Genomic DNA, 24,500 nt, shown 5'->3' with positions numbered 1-24,500 from the left:
TAGAATAGAATTAGAATAGACTAAGAATAGAATAGAATTAGAATAGAATAGAATAGAATAGAATAGAATAGAATAGAATAAGAGGAAAGAAGGAAGAATAGAAAAGAAGAGAAGAGGAAAGAAGGAAGAAAAGAATAGAATAGAATAGAATAGAATAGAATAGAATTTGAATTAGAAATAGAATAGAATAGAATTAGAATAGTATAAGAATAAGAATAAGAATAGAATAGAATTAGAATAGAATATAGAAAATGAATATGATAGAATAGAATAGAATAGAATAGAATAGAATAGAATAGAATAGAATAGAATAGAATAGAATAGAGGATAGGATAGGATAGGATAGGATAGGATAACAGAGTTGGAAAGGACCTTGGAGGCTTTCCAGTCCAACCCCTTGCTCAGGCAGGAGACCCTATACCATTCCAGACAAATGGTTATCCAACATCTTCTTAAAAACTTCCAGTGTTGGAGCACCCACAACTTCTGGTGGCAAGCTGTTCCACTGTTCAGCTGTCCTCACTGTTAGGAAGTTTCTCCTTAGTTCCAGGTTGCTTCTCTCCTGGACGAGTTTCCATCTGTTGCTTCTTATCCTGCCTTCAGGTGCTTTGGAGAATAGTTTGACTCCCTCTTCTTTGGGGCAGCCCCTGAGATATTGGAAGACGGCTATCATGTCTCCCCTAGTCCTTCTTTTCATTAAACTACTTCTTTCAGGCTCTTGCAATGGGGAAGCATTTAGATTCCAACTCTCCCTAAAAGAAAGGTTCAAGCAAAAACAAACAAACAAACACAACAGTAATTACGAATGGGACCGTGGATTCCCGGTGGATGATCATTTAAACATGAGCCAGCTGTGTGTGGCAGCAGCTAAAAAATCGAATACAATCCTTGGTTGTATGAAGAGAGGCATAGAATCATAATCACGTGAAGTACTAGCACCACTTTATAAAGCCTCAGTAAGGCTACACCTGGAATACTTGCATTCCATTTGCCCTACTCAGGTCTCCCCGAGGACACAGACAAATCTCCAAGTGGCCTCAAGGACTCTCTAAAACAAATGCAAATAGAATAGAATAGAATAGAATATTTATTGGCCAAGTGTGATTGGACACACAAGGAATTTGTCTTGGTGCAGATGCTCTCAGTGTACATAAAAGAAAAGATACGTTCATCAAGGTACAACATTTACAACACAATTGATGGTCAATATATCAATATAAATCATAAGGATTGCCAGCAACAAAGTTACAGTCATACAGTCATAAGTGGAAAGAGATTGGTGATGGGAACGATGAGAAGATTAAGAGTAGTGCAGATTCAGTAAATGACCAGCTGTCTGCAAGGAACACCATCCAGTCAAAGCTGAAGAAGCTTCTTGGATGAGAATCCAAAGAAAGAAAGAAAAAAAAGGAAGGAAGGAAGGAAGGAAGGAAGGAAAGAGAAAGAAAGAAAGAAAGAAAGAAAGAAAGAAAGAAAGAAAGAAAGAAAGAAGATTCCCGTTGTCTCCTGAAAAAGCACCTTTGAGTCAACCATGACCTGGATGACTGAGAACCTCCCTAGAGATTTTTCATATGTTCTTCGTATGTTTTCCCCTCCAGACCCCTGATCCCCTTCGTTGCTCTTCTCTGCACTCTTTTCGAGAGTCTGTAGCTGCCCACCATTTCTCCCTCTTTTGGCCCAGGGAACAAATCATGCCTATTTATGTCATCTCCCTTATGCTCTAGGCCAGGGGTCTCCAACCTTGGTCCCTTTAAGACTTGCGGACTTCAACTCCCAGAGTTCCTCAGCCAGCTTTGGGTTGTTGAAGTGTTGAAGGGACTCTGGGAGTTGAAGTCCGCAAGTCTTAAAGGGACCAAGGTTGGAGACCCCTGGCCTAGGCCATGGGTACAGAATACAGTTATTGAGCTCAAAATTACTGTGGTTAAGTGAGACATTTGTTAAGGGAATCTGGCTTCGCCACGGAATTTGCTCGTCAAAAGATTGAAAAAGGGGATCACGTGACCTTGGGACACGGCAACGGTCATAAGTATGAACCCAGTTGCCCAAGCGTCTCAATTTTGATCACGTGATCGTGGACATGCTGCAAAGGTCGTAACTGGGAAGAACATCCCTAAGTCCCTTTTTTCAGCGCCGTCGTAACTTTGAACGGTCACCAAACGAACGGTTGTAAGTCGAGGACTACCTGTACAGAATAACAAAGAGTTGGAAGGGGCCTTGAAGGTCTTCTAGTCCAACCCCTTGCTCAAGCAGGAGACCCTATATGATCATTTCAGACAAGTGGCTGTCCGGTCTCTCCTTCAAAGCCTCCAGTGATGGAACCCCCACAACTTCTGGTGGCAAGTCGTTCCACTGGTTAATTGTTCTCCCTGTCAGGAAATTCCTCCTTAGTTCTAGGTTGGATCTCTCCTGGATTAGTTTCCATCCGTTGCCGGATTAACAGAGTTGGAATGGACCTTATAGATCATCTAGTCTAACCCCCCCACCGCCCAAGAAGGAGACCCTACACTATTTCTGACAAATGGCTGTCTAATCTCTTCTTGAAAGCTTTCAGTGATGAAGCTGCCACAACTTCCGAAGGCAACTTCTGTTCCATGGGTTGATTGTTCCATGGGTTGATTGCCAGAAAGAAGAGGGAGTCGGGCTGTTCTCCAAAGCACCTGAGGGTAGAACAAGAAGCAATGGGTGGAAACTCATCAAGGAAAGAAGCAACTTAGAACTAAGGATAAATTTCCTGACAGTTAAAACAATTAATCAGTGGAACGACTTGCCTGCAGAAGTTGTGAATGCTCCAACACTGGAAATTTTTAAGAAAATGTTGGATAACCATTTGTCTGAAGTAGTGTAAGGTTTCCTGCCTAGGCAGGGGGTTGGACTAGAAGACCTCCAGGGTCCCTTCCAACTCTGTTGTTGTTGTTGTTATTGTTTTTTTTGGGTTTTTTTTGTTTACATTTATACCCCGCCCTTCTCCGAAGACTCAGGGCGGCTTACAGTGTATAAGGCAAGTCTCATTCTATTTGTATATATATATATATATTTTTACAAAGTCAACTTATTGCCCCCCCAACAATCTGGGTCCTCATTTTACCTACCTTATAAAGGGTGGAAGGCTGAGTCAACCTTGGGCCGGGCTCGAACCTGCAGTAATTGCAGGCTCTGTGTTCTAATAACAGGCTTCTCTACTGCCTGAGCTATCCCGGCCCAAGTTGTTGTTGTTATGTCAGAAAATTCCTCCCTATTTCCAGGTTGAATCTCTCCTTGGTCAGTTTTCATCCATTGTTCCTTGCCTGGCCTTCGGGTGCTTTGGAAAATAGCTTGACCCCCTTCCTCCTCTCTCTCAGCCCCTCAAATATTGGAAGATGCTCTCCTGTCTCCCCTGGTCCTTCTCTTCACTAGAACTAGCCAGGCCCAGTTCCTGCAACCGTTCATCATATGTTTTAGTCTCCAGTCCCCCAATCATCTTGGTTGCTCTCCTCTGCACTTTTTCTAGAGTTTCAACCTCTTTCTTATAGTGTGGTGACCAAATCTGGATGCAGTACTCTAGGTGTGGTCTTACTAGGGCTTGACAGAGTTGTATTTGTCCCTCTCTTGATCGTATCCCTCCGTTAATGCAATTTAGGATTGCACTGACTTTTTTAGCTGCCGCCACACGCTGCTGGCTCATATTTAAATACGATGGCATCAGCTGTTCTTTGGCTTGTTCCTTGTTGTCTGCCCTGCCCCTGTTTTGGTTCATCCGGCGAGTCTCAATCTTAGTGGCCTGGAGAGATGTGGACTTCAACTCCCAGAATCCCCCAGCATGCCTGGCTGGCTGGCTGGCTGCTACTGCTGCATCTGTGTGACCTCCCTGGGGATTATCCAGTACTTGAACTCCGAGGACTTTTTAACACAACACACACACACACACACCTCGGCCAGGGCATGGCCCCCTCCCAAGGGAGAACCTCTCATTGTTGTGCCAAAGCATGGCCAACCTCACGTAGGATATCTGTAAATTATGCCCGGGTTCCCATTGTCAACGTGCTCCTTTGCCGTTGGAACAACACAGCTGGCGGCTTCTGTATCAGAGAGGAACATGCTTATCGCCTTTGGCTGCCTCCTGACCTTCCAGTTTAACCAGCCCTCCTGATTCATATGGAAAGCGGACTCCGTTTCCCATCCAGTCTCCGCGCCAGGCTCTCCCAACCGCTGCCAGGCAATTAGAATGGATTTATGAGCGGGTGGGGGGGGTGGGGGTGGGAATCGGGTGCCAAGCCGCAAACGTGATTAAATATTTTTTAAGAGCTTTCCCATGAAGGCTCTTGGGGTGAAGATGAACAGTGGAAGGGGGGGGGCGCTTTCCGAAACTGATGCACGGGACGATGGATTATTATGGTTATCTTTTTTCTTCTTCTTTTCTTCAAAATGGACGTACGCGCTTTTGAAAGGCAACTTTGCTTTGTTCTTGTTGTTAGTTGCAAAGTCGTGTCCGACCCAACGCGACCCCATGGACAATGGGGTTCTCCACTCCTCTGAATACAACGAAATACCTTATGCCACCAGACTTGAAATCCTGGGTTTAGAAAACTTAGAACTCCGCCGCCTTCGACATGACCTGAGTTTAACTCATAGAATCATCTATTGCAACGTCCTTCCTGTCGAAGACTACTTCAGTTTCGATCGCAACAATACAAGAGCAAGCAATAGATTTAAACTTAATGTTAACCGTTCCAATCTTGATTGCAGAAAATATGTAACAGAGTTGTTAATACTTGGACTACACTACCTGACTCTGTGGTCTCTTCCCAAAATCCCCAAAGCTTTAACCAAAAACTATCTACTATTGACCTCACCCCATTCCTAAGAGGTCTGTAAGGGGCGTGCATAAGAGCACAAGCGTGCCTATCGTTCCTGTCCTATTGTTTCCTTTCGTTATATCCAATTAATATAGTTATTACATACTCATGCTTATATATAGGCTTATATACTGTATAGTTATTTCATGCTTATGCTTATATATACTGTGTGACAAAATAAATAAATAAATGTTCCTCCAGGCCTTCCTGTCTTCCACCATCTCCCAGAGTTCATTGAAGCTCACGCCGACTGCTTCAGTGACTCCATCCAGCCACCTCGTTCTCTGTCGTCCCCTTCTTCTTTTGCCCTCAATCTTTCCCAGCATTAGGCTCTTCTCCAGTGAGTCCTTCCTTCTCATTAGGTGGCCAAAGTATTTCAGTTTCCTCTTCAGGATCTGGCCTTCTAAAGAGCAGTCAGGGTTGACCTCCTCTAGGACTGACCGGTTGGATCGCCTTGCAGTCCAAGGGACTCGCAGGAGTCTTCTCCAGCACCAGAGTTCAAAGGCCTCAATTCTTTGGCGCTCAGCCTTCCTTATGGTCCAACCTTCACAGCCATACATTGCAACTGGGAAAACCATAGCTTTGACTATATGCACTTTTGTTGGCAGGGTGATGTCTCTGCTTTTTAGTACGCTGTCTAGATTTGCCATAGCTTTCCTCCCCAGGAGCAAAGCGTCTTTTAATTTCTTGGCTGCAGTCCCCATCTGCGGTGATCTTGGAGCCCAGGAAAATAAAATCTATCACTACCTCCATTTCTTCCCCCCCCCCCTAACTTTGCTTGACGTGGCATAAACAGAGGATAACAGCTAATGCAGTAGCAGACAGACGGGCCAGCAAACTAATAAGGGGAGATTTCATTAAACAGGGAAGCAAATAATCAATAGCACCCTTATTAGTGCTATTGATTATTCGTTTCCCTGTTTAACGAAATCTCCCTTTCAGTTTTTTGTTTTTTTAAATGGGGCAACTTGCCATTCAGAAATAGCAATTCAGAACCTTGAAGTGTGAATGATAGAATAGCAGAGTTGGAAGGGACCTTGGAGGTCTTCTAGTCCAGCCCCCTAGTCAAGCAAGTGCCTCTGGTGGCTCAGCAGACTCAGACAGTCTGTTATTAACACAGCTGCTTGCAATTACTGCAGGTTCAAGCCCCACCAGGCCCAAGGTTGACTCAGCCTTCCATCCTTTATAAGGTAGGTAAAATGAGGACCCAGATTGTTGGGGGCAATTAAATTGACTTTGTATATAATATACAAATGGATGAAGACGATTGCTTAACACACTGTAAGCCGCCCTGAGTCTTCGGAGAAGGGCGGGATATAAATTCAAATTAAAAAAAAAAAACTTATGCAGGTAGTCCTTGATATACTGAAGTGGTATATAGCAGGAGTCTCCAAGCTTGGCAACTTTAAGCCTGGAGGACTTCAACTCCCAGAATTCCTCAGCCAGCAAAGCCAACAAAACTTTAAGACCTGTGGCTGGGGAATTCTGGGAGTTGAAGTCCTCCAGGCTTAAAGTTGCCAAGCTTGGAGACCCCTGCTCTATAGGTTTAAGAGCTATTGCTATTGCTACCGTAGTTCATTTAGCGACAGTTAGAAGTTATATCGGCCCTGGAAAAAAGTGATTTACGACCGTTTCTTCACACTTTAAGACCCTTGCAGCATTCCCCGTGGTCATATGATCGAAATTCAGACGCTTGGCAACTGACTCTTAGTTACGACGGTTGCCGTGCCCCAGGGTCACCTGATTCCCTTTCGCGACCTTCTGACAAGCAAAAGTCCATGGGGAAAGCCAGCTTCACTTCACCACCGTGTGACATACTTAAAAGCTGCAATGATTCACTTAACGACGGTGGCAAGAAAGGTCATAAAAGGGGCCAAAACTCATTTCACCACTGTGTTACGTTAGCAACCAAAGCGTTGAGCACAATTGTGGTCGTTAGTTGAGGACTACCTGTATTTTCACACCTGGTGTATGGATTCTGCAGTGGTATTCTTCATTGATCTAATAATTACAGATTATAAGAGGATTTTATTAGAACAGTTAGAACAATGAATCGGTGGAACTACTTGCCTCCGGAAGTTGCAAATGCTCCAACACTGGAAGTTTTTAAGAAGATGTTGGATAACCATTTGTCTGAAGTACTGTAGGGTTTCCTGCCTAAGCAGGGGGTTGGACTAGAAGACCTCCAAGGTCCCTTCCAACTCTGTTAGTCTAAGAGAATACTGACCCGGGAGAGCTTTTTCAAGATCTCTCCTGACCTCACTTTGGCTTTAGAGGAGATCTCAGCCTTTTCAAGATCTTTCCTAAAAGTCCATACTTGGAATATTGCATCCAGTTTTGCTCGTCACGATATAGAAAAAATGCTGAGATTCTGGAAAGAGTGCAGAGAAGAGCAAGAAAGAGGATTAGGGGCCTGGAGGCTAAAACCTATGAAGTTGCAGGAATTGGGCTTGTCTAGTCTAGTGAAGAGAAGGACTAGGGGTGATATGATAGCAGTCTTCCGATATCTCAGGGGCTGCCACAAAGAAGAGGGAGTCAAACTATTCTCCAAAGCACCTGAAGGCAGGACAAGAAGCAACGGATGGAAACTCATCAAGGAGAGAAGCAACCTAGAACTAAGGAGGAGTTTACTGTCAATGAGAACAATTAACTAGTTGAATTGGGTATGTCTAGTTTAATGAAAAGAAGGACTAGGGGAAACATGATAGCAGTCTTCCAATATCTCAGGGGTTGCCCCAAAGAAGAGGGAGTCAAGCTATTCTCCAAAGCACCTGAAGGCAGGACAAGAAGCAATGGATGGAAACCTATCAAGGAGAAAAGCAACTTAGAACTAAGGAGATTTTTTTCCTGATAATTAGAACAATTGGAAAGCCTTCAGAAGTTGTGGGTGCCCCATCGCTGCAGGCTTTCAAGGAGAGATTGGACAGCCATTTGTTTGAAATGGTGTAGGGTCTCCTGTTTGCGCAGGGGGTTGGACTAGAAGACCTCCAAGGGTCCTTTCCAACTCTGTTATTCTGTTTCCTACAACTGAATAGAGTAGTGGTGTTAGGTCCGACAAACCAGGTCAGCATGTGAAGATCCAGTTAAACTGATTTATTGCTACTCAGGCCTATGCACAGGACTGTTCTCAACTAAGGATTAGCACCTTTGCTGGCTGAGGAATTCTGGGAGTCCACAAGTCTTAAGTGGCCAAGTTTGGACACCCTGACATAGAGATTCTAGGCTGATTCCTCTTTTAACACCGCCTCCAGTTTCTGTCACTTCTTCCCAGAGGTGAAATGCTAACGGTTCGGACCAGTTCTCCTGTACCGGTAGTAAAACATGCTACAGGTTCAGGCGAACCGGTATTTCCGAAGATCAGCTGTGACGCGCGATTTATATTAGCTAGAATCGTTGGATTTCCTGCTTTCTAGCTAATCTAAATTGCGTGGCGCAGCGGATTTCCCCACCCGACCCCCCGCTGTTCTACTTATCTTTGCAGACTCGGAAGGTTTCAAAATGGTCCTTTTTTAGCACTGCGCGGGCGCGCCTCAGGCGCAAAGCGCACACTTGGTAGCAGACCTCAGAGGATTTCAGCGCTGTGCCTTCCCCTGCAAAAAGCCGAGCAAACTCAACCATGGCAGAGATCGCTTCTGTTCTGTTCTGAACTAGTTTTGGTTTTGGGCCTGGGAGATACTACCTGATCTTAGACCACGGGTGAAATGCTCCCGGTTCGGACTGGATCACCCGATCCGGTAGCGATGGCGGCGGGTGGTTTGGAGAACTGGTAGCAAAAATCCCTGCCACCCCCCCACATGCCCAGCTGAGCTGCGCAATCATCAGAGGTGTTTGTTTTTTTTTACTTTTGAAAGCATTTTTTCTTCGCCCGAAAAAATACTTTTAAAAGTAAAAACAAAAAAGCCTCTGATGATCGCGTGGCTCAGCTGGGATCATCAGAACCCTTTAAAAGCATTTTTTCTACAACCTCTTTGGCCGAAGAGGTTGTAAAAAAATACTTTTAAAAGTTAAAAAAAAAGCCTCTAATGATCGCACGGCTCAGCTGGGATCGTCAGAACCCTTTAAAAGCATTTTTTCTACAACCTCTTTGGCCGAAGAGGTTGTAAAAAAATACTTTTAGAAGAAAAAAAAAAGCCTCTGATGATCGCGCGGCTCAGCTGGGATCGTCAGAACCCTTTAAAAGCATTTTTTCTACAACCTCTTCGGCCGAAAAAAAACCCTTTTAAAAGGCTCCTCTGGCAATCCCAGCTGAGTTGCCTGATCGTCAGCGGCTTTTAAAAGCATTTTTTAACAATGCTCTTTGGCCGAAGAAAAAATGCTTTTAAAAGTTAAAAAAAAAATATGGCCACACCCACCCAGTCACATTTCCCCCCCCCAATCAATCCACACCCACACAACCGGTAGTAACAAATTTTACATTTCACCCCTGTCTTAGACCCGGGAGCTCACGTTCAGGTGTCCATGTGCTTCTTCTCTTCCCAGGTGATCCCGATGCTCCCCCCATTGCTGTGTGAGGAACTCTGCAGCCTTAATCCCATGACAGCAAGGTTGACCTTCTCCGTCGTTTGGAAGCTGTCTCCACAAGGAAAAGTAAGTCTGGATTTCTCGATAATTCCATTTTTCCCTCCCGCCACCCTCCTGTGTCCTGTGCCAAGCCCATGGGGCTTACAAGCGACAGTCTCTCTCCTCAGCCTTCCATTTAAAGGTTGATATTTTTTAGATCAGGGGTCTCCAACCTTGTCAACTTTAAGACTTGTGGACTTCAACTCCCAGAGTCCCTCAGCCAGCTTTGCTGGCTGAGGGACTCTGGGAGTTGAAGTCCACAAGTCTTAAAGTTGACAAGGTTGGAGACCCCTGTTTTAGATCTTCCTGAAATGTTTGGTGCCAGATTTTCTTCGGCCTTCCTCTTTTTTTGCCTCCCCCCACCACCACCCCGACCATCTGATGATAACCAATTTTATTGTGGTCTTTGCTAAAGGTTGATCCCCCTCGTGCGGAGCGCATGTTCAACGGAGCCCGCTCTTCGCTCCGTCACCGGTCTCAGAGGTTTTTCTCCTTTGTAGAATTTCCTCGTTTCGGACATGGTCCCGATGTGCGATACGAAGACTCCTTCTGGGATAATGTAGTCATAAAGATATCCCAATAAAAGAAACAGGAAAGAGCAATACAATAATAATTCTTACTTTAAAATTCGGAGGTTTGTTTCACGAGCAATTTGGAGCATGAACAGCCATTCTGTTCTGTTCTATTCTATTCTATTCTATTCTATTCTATTCTATTCTATTCTATTCTATTCTACTCTTCTCTTCTCTTCTCTTCTCTTCTCTTCTCTTCTCTTCTCTTCTCTTCTCTTCTCTTCTCTCTTCTCTTCTTCCATTCCATTCCATTCTATTCCATTCTTTTATTCTATTCTATTCCTCAATTTTCTGTTCTATTCGCAGTCTAGCCTAGCCTAGTCTAGTCTAGACATACCCAATTCCAGCAACCGTTCCTTTATATGTTTTAGCTCAGTGGTCACCAACTGGTGGTCTGTGGACCACTGGTGGTCCTTGAGAAAATTTTGGTGGTCCCCAGAAAAATTATTTGCATTTTTTATATTGCACTAAATCAGGGGTCCTCAAACTACGGCCCCTGGGCTGGATACATGCAATGAACGTTTGTGTTGCTGCAGAGAGTCTCCCCCTTCAGGGTCTTTTTGTGTGGGTTGGGGTCTGCTTCAGCCTCCTGCTGCAGGGCTTTGGGCGAAGGCTGGAGGGAAGCGCTGCTGATGGCAAAGAGCCGAAGAGCCTCGTTACAGCGGGACTGCATCATGGCCTGGATCTGGCTGACCATCTCAGCCCGTTGAGCCTCCAGGCACCGGTACCTGGCCTTGCACTCCTGCACGTCTTCCCTCTTCTTGGAAAGCCTATGCTCCTAGTCCTCAGTGAGGTGCTTCTGCTGAGCCTCCCTCTAGGTCAGATCCAATTTGAACTGAGATGTTATTTGCCAACTTTTTCTCATGGTGGCTGCTTAGCTCCAGCAACTGCTTCCTGTTGGGACCCTAAGGAGCCCAGTCAGGCAGGGGAGGAGTGGCTGGGAGGAGAGGAGTGAGTGGAGGCCAGTGAGGTGCCCCTCGATGTGAGTGACATCAAGTTGGTCATGGCCACCCAGTCACACCTACCCATCCGGTCATTAAGCAGATCATATTAGTGGTCCACAGGATTTAAAATTATGAATTTAGTGGTCCCTGAGGTCCGAAAGGTTGGGGACCCCTGTTTTAGCCTTCTGTTGCTCTTCTCTGGATTCTTTTGAGAGGAATATGTTTCTAAGTAAAAAATAACAATAACTAGCTGTGTCTGAAGAGACACCTGGCTCAAAGACCTCCAGCTTCTTCACCCTTGGCTAGTCCAGCTGACCTGCACAGAGCCATCTGTTCCAAAGCAACTGGCTTCTGGCTGAGATGCTTCCATCCAAGCCCAGAGGTGATCCCATCGAGCTGAAGGCCAGGAGGCCAAGGTGGCGTCTTCCCCTCGTTGTCCCGTGCTCAGCAACGAACCTTCAGAAGGGGGAATGACCTCCGATGTCCTAGGTTTCCTAATCGGCAGAGGCCTGTCTTCACGGCAGAGCTTTCAAATGCCTCTGAATCATGTCCCTTTTAGCCAATAACCTTGGCGGGTGTTTTTTCCCCGTCTCTTTCCATCCCGGCTGATCCACCCGGTTACCTGACTTGAACCCACTCCTCCGCCGAGGTCAGGTCGAGCGTTGCCCAATACTTTTTATGACGCTTCACTGAAAGGTTGCCCTGGGGGCTGGAAAAACAGCTGTTGCCTGAAAAATCCACATTATCGCCGGGGCTGTCCTTTGACTTCAACACATTCCTAAAAACGGCTAGGATTTGTTGATGTACGTAGCAGCAACCTTAAACGCTTCTAATAGCCGGAGAGGTTAATCTGTTGGGTTGCAGTGATCTGGCTAAGATTGATGGGATTAGCGCCTGTGTTGCTGACAGCCAGGTGTGAGATAGATGAAGAGGAGAGGGAGGGGTGTGTGGGTGTGGGTGTTTCATGCGCCATCATGCCCCGAGGACATATGTCTTCCTTGCTGAAGTGTTCCTATGGCTGCCGACATTTAGCGCTTCCCCTAGCAATATAAGACACAGCTAGTCCTTGACTTACGACCACAATTGAGCCCAAATGTTCTGTTGCTAAGCGAAACATTTCTTAAGGGAGTGTTGCCCCCATGTTACGACCTTCCTTTCCACCGTCGTTAAGCGAATCACTGCAGTGGTTTAAGTTAGTAACCTGGTTCTTAAGCGAATCTGGCTTCGCAAAGGGGCCTCTGTGGCTCAGACTGCTAATGCAGTCTGTTATTAACAGCAGCTGCCTGCAATTACTGCAGGTTCAAGTCCCACCAGGCCCAAGGTTGACTCAGCCTTCCATCCTTTATAAGGTAGATAAAACGAGGACCCAGATTGTTGGGGGCAATAAAAGTTGACTTTGTATATAATATACAAATGGATGAAGACGATTGCTTGACATAGTGTAAGCCGCCCTGAGTCTTCGGAGAAGGGCGAGATATAAATGCAAATAATAATAAAAAAAAGGTTGCTAAAGGCAGGGACACGGCAACCGTCATAAATGTGAACCACCGTTGCTAAGCTTCTGAATTTTGATCGCGGAACCGTGGGGATCCTGCAACGGTCGTAAGTGTGAAAAAAGCGGTTGCAAGTCCCTTTTCCCAGCGCCGTTGTAACTTTGAATGGTCTCTAAACGAGGACTACCTGTCCTAATTTAACCATTGCAAGGGGTTGACTTAACAACGCTGGCACTAGAAGTGGGATTCAGACGGTTCAGACCGGTTCGCCCAAACCGGTAGTGGAAATTGCGAGTGGCTCCGCCCACCCACCCTGGCTTTATGCCATCCTATTTAGGCACATTTTTCCAGCCAGGTGTGGGCGCGAAAGGTGTGTGCGCCACCAAAGCACATGCTCAGAAGGCCGGGCGCATGCGTGGACGTTCGTGTGCTCACATTTGCGAACCGATAGGGAAAGTAAGTGAATACCCATCCCATGTGGCACGTTTTGTCAGGGTTCCAAGGAACACCCCCAACAAAATAAAGCTCTGAGGCTTGAGGTTCCTCAAAGTTCCAATTTATTAGAGATGTCATGTTGGCACAGCTGGGAAAACCCGAAACTGAAAGCTTCCAGCTTTTCCACACCCAGTTGACAGTTCACAGCCCTTCCCCACACCCACAAGTTCATCACATTGTCCAATCAACTCTTCCCACTCAATTGGATACAATCTTCAGGCAGTCTACATCAGACGCAGGCAAAAGTCCTTGAATACGGAATGTTGTTATGACTACCTTTCTACCTCTCCAACAACAACCCCCTCCCAACTTCCCCAGCTAAAATATGCGGCAGTTAAGAAGCAAAAATAAAATTGTCTTCCAAAACTGACACGTTTCTCCTTAACTTTCTTTCTCATCTTGACATTCCAGATCCTCGACGAATGGTTCGGGCGGACCGTGATCCGATCCTGCGCGAAGCTCAGCTATGACCATGCTCAGAGCATGATTGAGAATCCGGAAAGGGTCTTTGGGGCAGAGGAGCTGCCCCCCATCTCCTCCTGCCACCCCGTGGCTGAGATCCACCAAGCCGTCCAGAACCTCCACCAGATCGCCAAGCAGCTGCGTCAACAGCGCTTCGTGGACGGGGCTCTTCGCTTGGACCAGGTTAGCACAACCTGTCTTAGTAGGTGGATAAGGATTGTGGCTTAATTGAGATTCCAGTTAATAAAATTGGTGTTATGGTTCTGGAAAATCACACCTGCAGAAAAGTGAACGTGCGCTAGATATGTTTGAAGACACTACGGGTTGCATTCAGTCTTGGAGTAAGGCAGTGTGTCTCAACCGTGGCCACTTTAAGACGGGTGGACTTCAACACCCAGAATTCTCCAGCCAGATTCGCTATGCTGGGGAATTCTGCAAGTTGAAGACCAGGCATCTTAAAGTGCCCAAGGTTGAGAAATACCTAGATGGATTGAGTTCAGGTTGACTTCAAGGTTGAGAGACACCTGGAGGGATGAACTTCAACTCCCAGAATTCCCCAGCCAGCTTTGCTATACTGGGGAATTCTGGGAGTTGAAGTCCACCCATCTTAAAATGCCCAAGGTTGAGAAACACTGAATTAGTGTAAGGCAGAGGTCTTCAAACTTGGCAGCTTTGTGAACTTCAACTCCCAGAATTCTCCAGCCAGCATAGTTGGCTGGAGAATTCTGGGAGTTGAAGTCCACAAATTTTAAAGCTGCCAAGTTTGAAGACCTCTGGTCTAAGGGGACTTAGACATAGCACTAAGAGATTCCTATCTATTTAATACCAAAGCTCAGAATAGCAGAATAACAAGAGTTGGAAGGGACCTTAGAGATCTTCTAGTCCAACCCCCTGCTGAAACAGGAGAATCAGACAAATGGTTGTCCAATTTCTTCTTAAAAGCCTCCAGTGATGGAGCACTCACAACTGCAGGCAAGTCGTTCCACTTATTAATTTTTCTAATTGTCAGGAAATGTCTCCTTAGTTCTAAGTTGCTTCTTTCCTTGATCAGTTTCCACCCATTGCTTCTTGTTCTACCCTCAGGTGCTTTGGAGAATAGCTTGACTCCCTCTTCTTTGTGGCAACCCCTGAGATACTGGAACACAGCTATCATGTCTCCCCTAATCCTTCTTTTCATTAAACTAGACATACCCAGTTCCTGCAACCGTTCTTCATATGTTTTAGCCTCCAGTCCCCTAAATCATCTTTGTTGCTCTTCTCTGCACTCTTTCTAGAGTCTCGGCATCTTTTTTACATCGTGGTGACCAAAACTGGATGCAGGATTCCAAGTGTGGCCTTACCAAGGCCTTATAAAGTGCTATTAACACTTCAGGTGATCTTGATTCTATCCCTCTGTTTATGCAGCCCAGAACTGCATTGGCTTTTTTGGCTGCTGTAGCACAGCGAGAGATGGCGTGTGGGAAAACAGCCTAATTGCCAAGCCTCGATTTCTTTCCTTTTTGTCTCCCATCTTCATTCCAACCTCGGTTTTTGTTTTTTGTTTTGTTTTTTTTCCTTTTTCCTAAAGCATTACTCCGGGCTGTTGTTTTTTTTTTTTTTTTGTAGGGGTTTTTGTGATGGGGTGTTTTGCAGGGGTCTTGCGATTTGAAGGATGAAATCCTTGCGAAGCCGCCAGCCGTGTGAAAACGGAGTCGGCTTTGAAAAGAGAGCGATCAGTCAGATTGGCAACCAGAGCTAACTGCAGTCATTAATCTTGATGGGTGTTGTTTTGTTGTTGTGACGAGGTTGAGCGACCGTCTTAAAGGAGGCCTCCGATCCCGTTTTTTTTTTGCTGTCTGGGAGCGTCCAATGCCCCATTTTTCATCTTGCGAGGAAGCAGTTCCTGGGGTTCGCAAGCCTCTTTGAGAATATCGGGGAGAGGAATAAAATATACAGGCGTGTTGTGACCCAGGCCCAAGTAGGTAGCATTAAACGCAATCAGTTCAAAAACAAACAGACTTTATAAGAACAACTGAGAATTAAACTCATTCTCAGTGTCGTCCAAACTAAATCAAAATGAATTCTTCATAACACAATTCTTCAGTCTTATCACCAACCTTGGTCTAATTAGGCAAATTGCCAAAGGCTTTTCTTGGCAAAAGTTCAAAAGCAGAAGACGCCGACAAGAAATAGATGCAGCAAGACGAGGAGCAAGTCTATCAACATTGTTTTCCAATGAAGAGCCCAAGAGCCATTGCTGGTCTTTTAAGCCTTATTGGAGGAGCCAATCATCTCTTGGCTCTACTCCCGAGTCGTCCTCTTTGCTTGAGCTGCTCTTGCCTTCTGGCAGCTCTTCTCATGCGTGCATTAGGAACAGGCTCCTCCTGTTCCTCTGCCTCACTACTGTCAGCCTCTGGAGGCTGTGGGGTCCGCACCTCACTCCCCGATGGCCCTGGCCCCACCTCTGCCTCCGACGCAGAGCCCTCATCTGGGCCTTCCCCAGGACTGGATATGTTCTGTCCGACTCTGTTGCCAGCTCCGCAGGCTGCTGGCAGACCACAACAAGGCGGTCCTCTATGTACAACAGTTCACTTAGTGACTGAAGTTACAACAGCCCTGAAACAAAGTGACTTAGGACCATTTCCCCACACTTACGACCGTTGCGATCACGTGATCGAAATTCAGAAAATGCTTGGCAAACCGAAAAAATGCTTTTAAAAGTAAAAAAAAAAAGGCTCTGATGATCGCGCGGCTCAGCTGCGATCTATCAGAACCCTTTAAAAGCATGTTTTCTACAAGCTCTTCGGCCAAAGAGGTTGTAGAAAAAATGCTTTTAAAAGGTTCTGGCGATCGGGCAACTCAGCTGGGATCGTCAGAACCCTTTCAAAGCATTTTTCCCTCTGGCGATCCCAGCTGAGTTGCCTGACCATCACAGGCTTTTAAAGGCATTTTTTTAAAAAAAATGCTTTTAAAAGTTAAAAAAAAAAAGTTGGCCATGCCCACCCAGTCACATTACCCCCCACCCCAACCAAGCCACGCCCACAGAACCGGTAGTAACAAATTTTTCAGTTCACCCCTGCTCTGCTTTGCAGTGTTGGGGTTATTGACAGGGACAGACACACAACCTCTCGCGTCTCTTATTTAATCCAGATCATTAAAATCGAGCTTGACCCATTCAGAGATCTGGCTGCGGCGCTTGCTTGGAAGTAAATATTTTTACTGGCAGTTTGCTACCACAAGGACTCAAAACTGCAATTGTAAATACGTTACTTCACATCCTTCCAACTGTTGGTTATCCGATGGCCATTATTTGGTCGGGATAGTCTGCCAGTAAAGAGCCTCTTTTGAGTTTTTTGGGAGCTGTTGTTTGTATTATCACCTAGTCACCACGTCTTCTACTAGAAGCGAATATTTGTAGCTCAAGTTGAACTGTATGGTCCTTGGTGCTCTCTGCGCTTGGTGGTTTCCTTGCAGATGTTTCATGACCCAACTGGGTAACATCATCAGTGTTGTGACCCAGGCCCAAGTAGGTAGTATTAATCGCAATCAGTTCGAAAACAAACAGACTTTATTAGAACAGCTGAGAATTAAACTCATTCTCAGCGTACTCCAAACTAATTCAAAACAAATTCTTCATAACACAACTCTTCAGTCTTATCGCCAACCTTGGTCTAATTAGGCAAACTGCCAAAAGGCCTTTTTTGGCAAAAGTTCAGACGCAGAAGACGCCGACAAGAAATAAATGCAGCAAGACAAGAAGCAAGTCTTATCAATGTTGTTTTCCGACAAAGAACCCAAGAGCCATTGCTGGTCTTTTAAGCCTTATGGGAGGAGCCAATCATCTCTTGACCCTACTCCTAAGTTGTCCTCTTTGCTTGAGCTGCTCTTGCCTTTTGGCAGCTCTTCTCATGCATGCACTAGGAACAGGCTCCTCCTGTACCTCTGCCTCTCTGTTGTCAGCCTCTGGAGCAGGGGTTAAATGCTCCCGGTTCGGACCGGATCACGCGATCCGGTAGCGATGGCGGCGGGTGCATGGAAGATGCTTTATAGTGTTGTTTTGAGGGTAGGAGTCGAAACAATTTATATCCAGGATGTGGAGGGTCTAAATATTTTCACAGCCCTCTTTTTGACTCGTGCAGTATATAGGTCCTCAATGGAAGGCAGGTTGGTAGCCATTGTTTTTTCTGCAGTTCTAATTATCCTCTGAAGTCTGTGTCTTTCTTGTTGAGTTGCAGAGCTAAACCAGACAGTTATAGAGATTGACAGACTCAATAATTCCTCTGTTGCCGGTGGGCGTGGTGTGGCTTGGTGGGCGTGGCAGGGGAAGGATACTGCAAAATCCCCATTCCCACCCCACTCTGGGGCCAGCCAGAGGTAGTATTTGCTGGTTCTCCGAACTACTCGAAATTTCCGCTACCGGTTCTCCAGAACCTGAATGGATTTCACCCCTGCCCTTCGCTGATAAACACGCAAGACACAAGGTTGTCTTTCCACGCCGAGAGACCTTCTTTGCGATTTTAATCCTTCCATTTCTCTACCGTGTCCCGTCGTAGCCATGGTGTCTTAAAGTTACCAGCCCCTGTTGTTTTCCATTCGTTCCAGCACCCGGGCCTGTGAAAAAAACTCTCCCAGCCAATCTGTCCTTTGCAAGATTGATTTCGGCAAGAACCCCTTTGAATTCGGGGGGTGGGGTGGGGTGGGTTGCCTCGGGAGCTAATCGAGGGGTTCCCTCTGGGGAAGCTGGACAATGCCCAGCTGGCGTGAATGGCGAGGAGAAAGAGTGGTGGGCGAAAGGGGACATTCCTCTTAAATTTTTCCGAATGGCTGCCTTCGCCTTGGAGACCCGGTTCTCCCGAACTTAGGAGACTATCGGAAACTAGACATACCCAGTTCCTGCAATCGTTCATCCTATGTTTAAACTTCCAGTCCCCTGATCATCTTTGTAGCTCTTCTCTGAAATGATATAGGGCAGTGATGGCTAATTTTTTTGCCATCGCGTGCGAGGAGGGGGAGGCGGTGGGGGGGGGTTGTGCACGTGCGTGCTCACACCCATGATTCTACACGTTCCACCCCCGCGCATGTGCGCGTGACCTCCCTCCACTCCTGGCACTCGATGGCCTGGTAGGCCCGTTTTTCTCTCTCACCTGGCTCCAGAGCCTCTCTAGGAGTCTCTGGAGGCTGGGGAGAGCAAAAAAAGTCACTTCCTGTCCAACCGGAAGTTGGCAAACGGGCCGGAGGGGTGAGGAAGGCCGTTTTTGCCCTCCCCAGACTCATAGAGAGACTCTGGAGCCAGGTGAGAGAGAAAAACCACCACCTAGGCCTTCCGGAGGCAGGAAACGGCCTGTTTCCCTACTTCTGGTGGGCCCAGAAGGCCTGAAAATCAGTTGGTCAGCATGCACTCCAGAGCTGAGCTCGCATGCCCACTGAATGGCTACGCATGCCATAGGTTCGCCATCACGGGTATAGGGTCTCCTGCCTAAGCAGGGGGTTGGACTGGAAGACCTCTAAGGTCCCTTTCAACTCAGTTATTCTATTCTATTCTATTCTATTCTATTCTATTCTGTTCTGTTCTGTTCTGTTCTGTTCTATTCTATTCTATTCTACTCTACTCTACTCAGTTATTCTATTCTATTCTACTCTACTCAACTCAACTCAACTCAACTCAACTCAACTCAACTCAACTCAACTCAACACTACACTCTTTCTGGGTGCCCACAATTTCGGCCCTTTTTACCTAAGGAACAGTTCACACATATTTCTGTCAAAGTCACCTCCCTTATGCTCTATTGCAGCGATACAGAATACAGAATTGCAGAGTTGTCAGGGGCATTGGAGGTCTTCTAGTCCAACCCCCTGCTGAGGCAGGAGACCCTATACCATTTTCAGACAAACGGCTGTCCAGTTTCTTCTTAAAAAACCCTCCAGTGATGAAGCATTCACAACCTCTGGAGGCAAGTCGTTCCACTGGTTAAATTGTTCTCCCTGTCAGGACATTTCCTCCTCAATTCCAGGTTGCTTCTCTCCTGGATTAGCTTCTGCGTCCAAGCCTTGCCTGGTCCTTTCGCTACCGACCATCCTGGGACACCACCGGCTGTTTTGGTTCTCCATTTGTCACCCCGATCTTGGCTTCTAGGCCGTTTCGGCCTTCCAAGAACTAATTCCTGCGAGCGACTGTAAGCCAGTCAGCCTTTCCGTTTCGATCCCCTGAGTCAACCCTTGTTGAGTGAAGCAAACCGGGGGTCCCCGCCTTAAGCCTCCGTGCGGCGACGGCTCGCGTCTCAAAAGTTTGCATTCTTTCACCTGCCAGTAAGCGGGTGCGCCGAAAGGGCTCCCATTGTGGGATTCGGATAAGGCACGTGCGGCTCTGGCTACACCGCTAATTTTTTTTTTATTATTTTTTTAGATTTTTTTTTAATGTTCCTGCTTGCAGCTCAAGCCCGTGACAAGTTCGCTCGTCGATGACAGGGGACTGCGGGGCCCTTGTTGTGGTTGTGACAACCCGCACGGATGCAAAATGTGTTTCTTCCCCTCCCCGCCCCTCCCTCCCACCCCTTCCTCAAAGCAGACAACAATAACACCATTTATCATCCCATAAATACAGTTCTTCAGAACAAAGCTGGGTGGTGTTTTTTTTTTGGTTTTTTTTTGTAAGGTGGACTTTCCTTTCTAAAGTCAGGGCTGCCCGGCAGTCGCAGCTGCCGGTTGAGTTAACAAGGACCCCCGTTCTGTATTTACCCCCGTTCTGTATGTCCGTTGACAAAGGGGTCTGACTGTATTCCAAACAGGGGTGCCCCGCAGCCTAAAATGCAGGAGTGAAATGTAAAAATAATAATTTTTTTTTAAAATTTAAAATTTTTATTTTACACAATCTGACAGACACGCAACGTAGAACATCTAAATATTTCCTATTTCTAAACAGCGTTTCTTAGTGGTCTTCTCTCGGTTTTATACCTTTCCCCCCGCATAACACATTTGCTATTTTATTTATTTGAAACCTTTTGATAGTGTAATACTGTGTGGGGATAAGAAATGTAATTAGTTATGGATGGTATGATAAATGGGGTGTAAAATGTTTAGAAATTTATAGTGTGGGGAATATGGGGAAGAATATAATAATAATAATAATAATAATAATAATAATAATAATAATAATAATAATAATAATAATGATAATAATAATAATAATAATAATAATATTTTAATTTGTATACCGCCCTTCTCCCGAAGGACTCAGGGCGGTGAACAGCCAAAATAAAATAACCATCAATGCACACAGTAAAATTAAAACACTAGTTAAAAAACTTATTTAAATTTGGCCCAAATTTAAAAATACATTTAAAATCCCAAAAACTAATTAAAAATTTAAAACCCTAAAAACAACTAAAAGTTCTATGCCAGTCCCACGTGGATAAATAAATAGGTCTTAAGCTCGCGGCGAGGTAAACATGAGGTAAATGTTAAATTTATATAAGCTAAAAAGATGGTGTTTATTATTATGTATGATGGATATATAGAAATTTGATGGATTATAAGGAATACTGAGGACTAATTTTTGATACTACAACATTGGAAGATGGGATATTGTTTATTACAGAAGATTGGACTTTAAACTTAATGGATTTAGATGAGAAGGTAGAATTATCAGCGTATTTGAAAGATTACTTTTGAAAGATATATATATATAATGGAGACGGTTTGATTTTTAAAAAAATATTGGACTGAAATAAGAAAATACTAAATAGCTTTTAAATGAAAAGAATGTAATTGTATTATATTATATTATATTATTATATATGGGCCTCTGTGGCTCAGGCTGCTAATGCAGTCTGTTATTAACAACAGCTGCCTGCAATTACTGCAGGTTCAAGTCCCACCAGGCCCAAGGTTGACTCAGCCTTCCATCCTTTATAAGGTAGGTAAAATGAGGACCCAGATTGTTGGGGGCAATAAGTTGACTTTGTAATTAAATATACAAATAGAATGAAGACTATTGCTAACATAGTGTAAGCCGCCCTGAGTCTTCGGAGAAGGGCGGGATATAAATGCAAATAAATAAATAAATAAATAAATTAGTATTAACATTTTCCTTTTTCTTCTTTTTTATGGAAAATTATCTAATATTAATAGCTTTACTTTTCTAGATTCTTACACATTTATTATTTACATATTATACATTCCTAATACATTCTTCACTTTCTGATTTCTCCCTTTTATTTTTCTCCTTTATTTCTAGACTCAAGCCATTCATACCATTTCTTCCAGATTGTATAATAATCTGTCTCTTCTTTCTCTTTGATTTTTTTTGTTAACTTGTCCATTTTGGCTCACTCTAAAATTTTCCCTTTCACTTCTTCATCTGTTGGTATCTCTTCCGGGTTTCCATTTTTGTGCATAAGTTATTCGTGCAGCTGTTACAAGATGTAGAATCAAATATTTTATTTCTTTGGTATAGGGCAGGGGTGTCCAAACTTGGTCCCTTTAAGACTTTTGGACTTCAACTCCCAGAGTCCCTCAGCCAGAAAAGCTGGCTGAGGAACTCTGGGAGTTGAAGTCCACAAGTCTTCAAGTTTTGCTGGCTGAGGAACTCTGGGAGTTGAAGTCCACAAGTCTTAAAGATTCCCAATAAAAAAATGTAAATTTAAAATTTATTACTACCGGTTCTGTGGGCGTGGCTTGGTGGGGGTGGAGTAATGTGACTGGGTGGGTGTGGCCAACTGTTTTTTTTTTTTACTTTTAAAAGCATTTTTTCTACAACCGCTTCGGCTGAAGAGGTTGTAGAAAAAATGCTTTTAAAAGCCTGTGATGATCAGACAACTCAGCTGGGATCCCCAGAGGAGCCTTTTAAAAGCTTTTTTTTTACAACCTCTTCGGCCGAAAAAATGCTTTTAAAGGGTTCTGACGATCCCAGCTGAACTGCGCAATCATCAGAGCCTTTTTTTTTTACTTTTAAAAGCATTTTTTTTTCAGTCGAAGAAATGCCCGGCTCAGCCGGGCATGTGGGGAGGGGGGCAGGGATTTTTGCTACCGGTTCTCCGAACCACCTGCCCCCATCGCTACCGGATCAGGCGATTCGGTCCGAACCGGGAACATTTCACCCCTGCTAAGATGTGGCCCTGGGGGGGACAGGCCAAGATTAAGGGGCAAGGAAGCCGAAAGGAATAGCAGAAGGGCAGAGTCGGGAGGAGCCTTGGAGATCTCATATCATTTCAGACAAACGGCTGTCTAATCTCTTCTTGAAATGCCTCCACTGATAAGAGCATTCACAGCTTCCGGAATCAAGCTGTTCCACTGATTACTTGTTGAATTAATCAGGAAATTCCTCCTCAGTTCCAGGTTGCTTCTCTCCTTGATGAGTTTCCATCCGTTGCGTCTTGTCCTGCCTTCAGCTGCTTTGGAGGATAGGTGGACCTCTCCCCCAGCTCCTCTTCTTTGTGATTCGATTCTCAAATATTGGGAGAATGCCAAAAGGCGCTTTGTCAAAAGGCAACTGGACTTTCCTTCTTTCCTTTCCTTTTCTTACTTGGTTTCGCTACTCATCCAAGAAGCTTCTTCAGTCCTGACCGAACGTTGGAGAAGCTCAAGAAGCTTCTCGGATGGAAAGCGAAACGCCTTCAAGGAAAAACCAAGAAAGTCCAGCTTTGGAAAAAGCACTTTCGGGACAACCAGGACCCGGATGGCTGAGAATCTCCATAGACATGCAGAAATGTTGCCTATGAATTTAATATGCTTATCCAAGAGCTCATAAACATTGGAAGAACTTGGCCAATGTAGCAATAGCACTGTTGTGCCTCGCCCGCCCTCCTCTCCGCAGCCGGGCCCCTCCCATCTCCTGCTATCTCAGCCAGAGACTGATAATGAAGAAGAATGGCCTGGCATGCCTCCAGCCCCCAGCCCTGGCACCATGCCCGGACAGACTGAGCAGACAAACCTCCCTCCTATAGCATGTGAGCATGAAGCCAGCCACAAGCTAGAATTGCCACCAGCTGAGCAGGAAGACGAAAAGTGGACAGATCCCTGCTTCCGGAGAATGGAGAGGCGACGTCAGCAAAAGGAAGGGAGGGGCAGGCCTGGATAAGTGCTGAGTCATGGAGCCACACCCCATGGCCTATATAAAGGATCTGCTTTTTGGCATTCCTTGAGTCAGGCAAAGTCTCATCTGGTTGCTGAAGTCACACCTTGGATTCCTGCCTGCCCTGAGAACTCTGACAGGAATTTGGGCAAAGCTGCAGAGGCTTCGTGGCCACGCTTGATACAGACTTCCGAGACCCGGCCGTCAGAGGAGGAGTGGGATACGAGAAGCACTTAGACTTATATACCACTTCACAGCCCTTTCTAAGTGGTTTACAGCATCATCGTCTTGCCCCACAACAATCTGGCTCCTCATTTTACCAACCTCGGAAGGACAGAAGGCTGAGTCCACCTTGAGCCTGGTGAGAATCGAACTGCCAAATTGCAGGCAGCCGGCAGTCAGCAGAAGTAGTCTGCAGTACCGCACTCTCACCACCGCGTCACCGTGGCTCATGTAGGCATCAAACTGACTGGTAGTGTGTCAGTTCCCAAGTGGTCCTTCTTCCTCTTTTTGAAGATGCTGATGATATTCCTTTTCTTCCACCATCCTTCTGGGGCAACCTCAAAATTCCTCTAGGAATTATTTGCAACCGGAGCTAGTTCTGCTGCTCTTCAGAAAATCAAGCCCAGGTAGCCTTTTGAAAAAGCACCATCAGCTGGAGCAGGGGTCTCCAACCTTGGCAACTTTAAGCCTGGCGGACTTCAACTCCAAGAGTAATTCTGGGAGTTGAAGTCCACAAGTCTTAAAGTTTTGCTGGCTTTGTTGGCTGAGGAATTCTGGGAGTTGAAGTCCACAAGTCTTCAGGTTTTGCTGGCTGAGGAATTCTGGGAGTTGAAGTCCACAAGTCTTAAAGTTTAGCTGGCTTTGTTGGCTGAGGAATTCTGGGAGTTGAAGTCCACAAGTCTTCAGGTTTTGCTGGCTGAGGAATTCTGGGAGTTGAAGTCCACAAGTCTTAAAGTTTAGCTGGCTTTGTTGGCTGAGGAATTCTGGGAGTTGAAGTCCACAAGTCTTAAGGTTTTGCTGGCTTTGCTGGCTGAGGAATTTTGGGAGTTGAAGTCCATAAGTCTTCAAGTTTTGCTGGCTTTGCTGGCTGA

The 24,500-nt window shown here is 45.5% G+C and overlaps 1 protein-coding gene across 1 annotated transcript in view; it reads left to right on the top strand.

Moving 5' to 3' along the window:
* The window catches only part of DIS3L2 (DIS3 like 3'-5' exoribonuclease 2), a 290,966-nt gene that overhangs the window by 177,271 nt on the left and 89,195 nt on the right, over positions 1 to 24,500 (top strand). Inside the window, exons 13-14 of the mRNA XM_058187337.1 lie at positions 9,312 to 9,419; positions 13,308 to 13,541. Coding sequence (XP_058043320.1) covers positions 9,312 to 9,419; positions 13,308 to 13,541 — 342 coding nt within the window. The remainder of the gene's footprint in view (positions 1 to 9,311; positions 9,420 to 13,307; positions 13,542 to 24,500) is intronic.

The sequence above is a fragment of the Ahaetulla prasina genome, chromosome 6 (assembly GCF_028640845.1).
Source record: "Ahaetulla prasina isolate Xishuangbanna chromosome 6, ASM2864084v1, whole genome shotgun sequence".
NCBI lineage: Eukaryota > Metazoa > Chordata > Lepidosauria > Squamata > Colubridae > Ahaetulla > Ahaetulla prasina.
This window is presented reverse-complemented; position numbering and strand designations above follow the sequence as displayed.